We start from the raw sequence: 6,016 nt of genomic DNA, 5'->3' as shown, positions 1-6,016 counted from the left end.
ACCATGAATTAATCTTTCAATATTGCCTCGGTTTGGCCAGCGCATTCGATTTAAGTCATTTTATGCGCCTGAACAATAAAATTTAATAAAGATGTAGTGGAATAATAAAATAAATAAAATTCATGATTTTCACCTTGAATCCAACTCTCAATATTGCCACGGTTTGGCCATCGCGTGTGATTTAAGTCATTTTATGCGCCTGAACAATAAAATTTAATAAAGATGTAGTGGAATAATGAAAAAAATAAAATTCATGATTTTCACCATGAATCCAACTCTCAATATTGCCTCGGTTTGGCCAGCGCGTTTGATTGAAGTCATTTAATGCGCCTGAACAATAAAATTTAATAAAGATGTAGTGGAATAATGAAAAAAATAAAATTCATGATTTTCACCATGAATCCAACTCTCAATATTGCCTCGGTTTGGCCAGCGCGTTTGATTAAAGTCATTTCATGCGCCTGAACAATAAAATTTAATAAAGATGTAGTGGAATAATGAAATAAATAAAATTCATAATTTTCACCTTGAATCCAACTTTCAATATTGCCTCGGTTTGGCCAGCGCGTTTGATTGAAGTCATTTAATGCGCCTGAACAATAAAATTTAATAAAGATGTAGTGGAATAATGAAAAAAATAAAATTCATGATTTTCACCATGAATCCAACTCTCAATATTGCCTCGGTTTGGCCAGCGCGTTTGATTAAAGTCATTTCATGCGCCTGAACAATAAAATTTAATAAAGATGTAGTGGAATAATGAAATAAATAAAATTCATAATTTTCACCTTGAATCCAACTTTCAATATTGCCTCGGTTTGGCCAGCGCGTTTGATTGAAGTCATTTAATGCGCCTGAACAATAAAATTTAATAAAGATGCAGTGGAATAATGAAAAAAATAAAATTTATGATTTTCACCTTGAATCCAACTCTCAATATTGCCTCGGTTTGGCCAGCGCGTTTGATTGAAGTCATTTAATGCGCCTGAACAATAAAATTTAATAAAGATGTAGTGGAATAATGAAAAAAATAAAATTCATGATTTTCACCATGAATTTATCTTTCAATATTGCCTCGGTTTGGCCAGCGCGTTTGATTTAAGTCATTTCATGCGCCTGAACAATAAAATTTAATAAAGATGTAGGGGAATAATGAAAAAAATAAAATTCATGATTTTCACCTTGAATCCAACTTTCAATATTGCTTCGGTTTGGCCAGCGCCTTCGATTAAAGTCATTTAATGCGCCTGAACAATAAAATTTAATAAAGATGCAGTGGAATAATGAAAAAAATAAAATTTATGATTTTCACCTTGAATCCAACTCTCAATATTGCCTCGGTTTGGCCAGCGCGTTTGATTGAAGTCATTTAATGCGCCTGAACAATAAAATTTAATAAAGATGCAGTGGAATAATGAAAAAAATAAAATTTATGATTTTCACCTTGAATCCAACTCTCAATATTGCCTCGGTTTGGCCAGCGCGTTTGATTGAAGTCATTTAATGCGCCTGAACAATAAAATTTAATAAAGATGTAGTGGAATAATGAAAAAAATAAAATTCATGATTTTCACCATGAATTTATCTTTCAATATTGCCTCGGTTTGGCCAGCGCGTTTGATTGAAGTCATTTCATGTGCCTGAACAATAAAATTTAATAAAGATGTAGGGGAATAATGAAAAAAATAAAATTCATGATTTTCACCTTGAATCCAACTTTCAATATTGCTTCGGTTTGGCCAGCGCCTTCGATTAAAGTCATTTTATGCGCCTGAACAATAAAATTTAATAAAGATGTAGTGGAATAATGAAAAAAATACAATTCATGATTTTCACCATGAATTAATCTTTCAATATTGCCTCGGTTTGGCCAGCGCATTCGATTTAAGTCATTTTATGCGCCTGAACAATAAAATTTAATAAAGATGTAGTGGAATAATGAAAAAAATAAAATTCATGATTTTCACCATGAATCCAACTCTCAATATTGCCTCGGTTTGGCCAGCGCGTTTGATTTAAGTCATTTCATGCGCCTGAACAATAAAATTTAATAAAGATGTAGTGGAATAATGAAAAAAATACAATTCATGATTTTCACCTTGAATCCAACTTTCAATATTGCTTCGGTTTGGCCAGCGCGTTTGATTAAAGTCATTTAATGCGCCTGAACAATAAAATTTAATAAAGATGTAGTGGAATAATGAAAAAAAATAAAATTCATGATTTTCACCATGAATCCAACTCTCAATATCGCCTCGGTTTGGCCAGCGCGTTTGATTAAAGTCATTTCATGCGCCTGAACAATAAAATTTAATAAAGATGTAGTGGAATAATGAAATAAATAATATTCATGATTTTCACCTTGAATCCAACTTTCAATATTGCTTCGGTTTGGCCAGCGCGTTTGATTAAAGTCATTTAATGCGCCTGAACAATAAAATTTAATAAAGATGTAGTGGAATAATGTATTAAATAAAATTCATGATTTTCACCTTGAATCCAACTCTCAATATTGCCTCGATTTGGCCAGCGCGTTCAATTGAAGTCATTTAATGCGCCTGAACAATAAAATTTAATAAAGATGTAGTGGAATAATGTATTAAATAAAATTCATGATTTTCACCTTGAATCCAACTCTCAATATTGCCTCGGTTTGGCCAGCGCGTTTGATTGAAGTCATTTAATGCGCCTGAACAATAAAATTTAATAAAGATTTTCTTAACAATTATACCGCCACCAGTATCGTACGCGCGACGTAAAACCATTATTGTATGCGCGACGTAAAACCACTATCGAACGCGCGACGTGATACTTTTACATGGGAGCACAAATGTTGCCAACCTATGAAAAAACACGTCGCGCGTACTATAACATTACCATGCATACTACCTACAAAAATTACAAAAAAAATTTCCCTTCTTCGACGGCCCCCTACAGCCCCTCCAGAACTCCCCTACAACTCCCCAATAGCGATATCTAGTACAACTTTTTGCCTACTTTCCAACAACAATGCTGCCGACCCCCTGCGAATCCCTACAACAAACCGTTCGCCACAATCGGCGACCAAAACACCCTCCCAGACGCTAAACTTGCAAATTCAATGCACCGTTACTTCCATCATAAACCATTAAAATGACTTTAAAATTTTCCAACGCTACATTTTTTATATTTAATTAAATAGAAAGGTCATTTAACTAAATTAAATTACATTATTTATTTCAATAATCTTGGATGAAGGCTGAAATGTCAAAAAATTAGCGAATTTTAAATAGGTCACCGTTTTTATTTGCTGCATATAAACATGAAACAAGTTCAGATTCCAAACAAATATCTGATCAGATTGTAACATTAAATTAAGAAAAGGTCTACTCCACAGGTTAAACTTAAATTCACAAAATAATTCCAAAGGCTTTCAGAGAGAAAAAAAACAATGCACAATTAGGCGTGTGTATTGTTGAAATAAATGAGACGGAATGGATAAGGTAAGTTGGTGCATGGAACGTCAATCGTCAATTTGCGAGTGGGTTGAAAAGGGGTTCAGGGGTGAATTGGAGGGCATCATGGAGAGAGGCGACGCGCTCAGTGGCCCCTGGTGGCGTCGAAGGTGGCGCCAGCAACGCCTTGAGGACTGCTATTGTCGTCGACTGCTCCCACGCAGGTGACGTAGGAGGGGAGGTTGCTGGAGGGGTCGTCGTAGTGGTGGACAAAGTGGTGATCACAGCTGGAGGCGTCCCCCTAGAAGTGGGAGCCTTATCAGTAGAAGGGGGTAGGGCCTTGACAAAGTGCAGCAGGCGTGCCTGCATGTTCCTGGCGTCAGGGGCGACACGAAGGGCTGCGTTGGAGGCCGACGTCCCGTCGCCGATCGTTGTCTCAGCCTCAGGGGTAGTTTCGCCTTCCGTGGGGGTGGTTTCCTCGGATGGACTGGTCTCTTCGGCGGAGGCTGTCGTCTCCTCCCCGCTGGTTGTGTCTGTGAATTCCTCTGCAGCATTCGACGTCCCTCCGCTTGTCGTCGCGTTGCCGTCCTCCCCGTAGTCGTCTTCCTGCTTCCAGGTTACTTCTTGACGAAATTCATAGCGCAAGATACAGTAGGTCAGAGAAAGGAGAGATTCTATTTTTTTGACAATGCGAATAAAGTATGTATGGAAACCTTTGACAAGAAGTATTTTTCTACATAATTACTCAATTTTGAATTGAATGCAATCAAACCAACTTTATCGTTTAAATTTACTACTCTCACTCTCCTTTCTCTGCCATATCTTGTCTTTTCGTCAAGCAGCGCGCTAGGGCCGGTTGAAATAGCGAGAGAGATGTACTTTATATGATTTGAACTCACGTATTGGTAGACGATCTCCGTGTCGTTACGTGGCTTGGTCTCAAGGCAAGAGCGTCCACCGCAGCAACGCACCACGTATACGCGTCGGGACCTCAGTGACAGTCGCACCGACGACAAACTCGACACCCCTGAAAAGAATTAAACTCAGTCGTTTATTTTTTGCGTATTTTCTCAACTTGAACTTCAAGATTTTGAGAGCCTTAATTTATCATAAATCATAAAATAATAACTTCATGTTCCGGCCATTTCAGGTACTTTTTCCCAACTTTTTTATTCTCATATATAATGTTTTCTGTTCCACATTTAGATTAATGTTGGAAATAAAAACATTATTAAGCATAATAGCGTTCAATTTGCTGGATGATTTTTTTCTCAAAGCAATATGATATGGTGTCATACACACAAAAATTGCACAATTCAGTGCAAAAATTAAAAAAAAAAAAAAAAAACATCGTGAAAGTTTTAGTTCATGATTTGTATGAAAAATTATCTAATGGGTTTTTTATATGAAATTACAAATTTACTCTCAAAAGTTAAGGATTTTTATTTTTAAACTTGCGGAATTATCTAATGGTTGTCAATTGTCACACAAAAATCGGTTCAATTTTAACGTTAACGTTGCAACTAACTTGAACTTCCATGAATCCAGGATATTCAGAATAAACAAATTAAAATGTAAAAAAAAATAAGTCTCTGCATTTATAATAAGTGAGATTACCAGAAAGGACCGCTCGAACGTTGATAACTTGCTGTGCACCCAAAATTTCCTGCAAGAAAAAGAGTTGGTTTTGTTACTTATGCACATTTCAAGTCTCTCGCTCTCCCTTAGTTAAGCGCGGATTTTTTTATGGCTCATGAAAAGAGTATTAAAATATTTCCATTGTATTACAAATTTGTGATAATTATAAATTATACTGTGCGTATAAATAAGGAGTTCAGTCTGCAGACTCTGCAGTGGATAATTTGTGATATAATACACACTCTACTTGTATTTGTAGTCGATGGAAATGATCGATCGTTGGCTACTAATTTTATGTAATTTTAATTGTGAGGAAAAGGAAAAGCTTAAGCAATAAAATAATTAGCAATAAGTGCGATTTTAACCGCGGTGTTAGAAAATGACTAAAGAATTAACCGTCATTGCCAAGAGAGCTTCAAATTTTATAGTTTATGAATATGCTGTAATTATTTATTACATCCAACTTTAAAATCGTAACATGTGGTTAGAATAAAAAAATTTATTCAAGTTTCACTGTATTCAAAGATCCATAAGCAGATAACAATTTTTGGCCAAAATTTATAAAGTCAGTCATTAAGATTTGTTTATTTTTGCGGCTTGCATTGAGTCGCATATGTTTTCCTTTTTGGTCAAATTATCGAAAGGAGCAGACTCATTAGGGTTCCCGAGGTAGGTAAATTGAGGACAAGGTCATCAGTGAGCCAACCTTTCAAGGGTACGCACCAGACATAGCAGTGGCAGCAGCAGGGGGTTGCTAAAAAGCAGACGCATCTTTCCACTTCGCTGAAGCAAAAACGGTACCTTTAGCCCATGTTATTTTTCGCTTGAAGAACTTCTCTTCAAGTGGATGTGCAGAGCAGTGACGGCCCCGCGTCACCAGCACCAAATTTCCGCTCCATCAGGAAGTGCGCACGGCCGGGTTTGAAAAAATGAAAACGCGCCGC

At 36.5% G+C, this 6,016-nt stretch overlaps 1 protein-coding gene across 2 annotated transcripts; it reads right to left on the bottom strand.

Moving 5' to 3' along the window:
• Positions 1–3,268: 3,268 nt before the first annotated feature.
• LOC132195652 (uncharacterized) lies at positions 3,269–5,934 on the bottom strand. Of its 2 annotated transcripts, none has more exons than XM_059617791.1 (4): positions 5,796–5,934; positions 5,052–5,100; positions 4,334–4,461; positions 3,269–4,043 (listed from the first exon to the last, which is right to left on the bottom strand). In XM_059617791.1, the coding sequence occupies exons 1-4, from the start codon at positions 5,841–5,843 to the stop codon at positions 3,510–3,512; spliced, it is 759 nt and encodes a 252-aa protein (XP_059473774.1). In that variant the 5' UTR covers positions 5,844–5,934; the 3' UTR covers positions 3,269–3,509. The 2 variants fall into 2 exon arrangements, with proteins under 2 accessions (XP_059473774.1, XP_059473775.1); XM_059617792.1 differs by having other exon boundaries at positions 3,269–4,040.
• Positions 5,935–6,016: the final 82 nt, after the last annotated feature.

The sequence above is a fragment of the Neocloeon triangulifer genome, unplaced genomic scaffold (assembly GCF_031216515.1).
Source record: "Neocloeon triangulifer isolate White Clay Creek 2 clone unplaced genomic scaffold, ASM3121651v1 ptg000010l, whole genome shotgun sequence".
Classification (NCBI taxonomy): Eukaryota; Metazoa; Arthropoda; class Insecta; order Ephemeroptera; family Baetidae; genus Neocloeon; species Neocloeon triangulifer.
The sequence above is the reverse complement of the archived record's forward strand: the minus strand, read 5'-3'. Positions and strand labels throughout refer to the sequence as shown.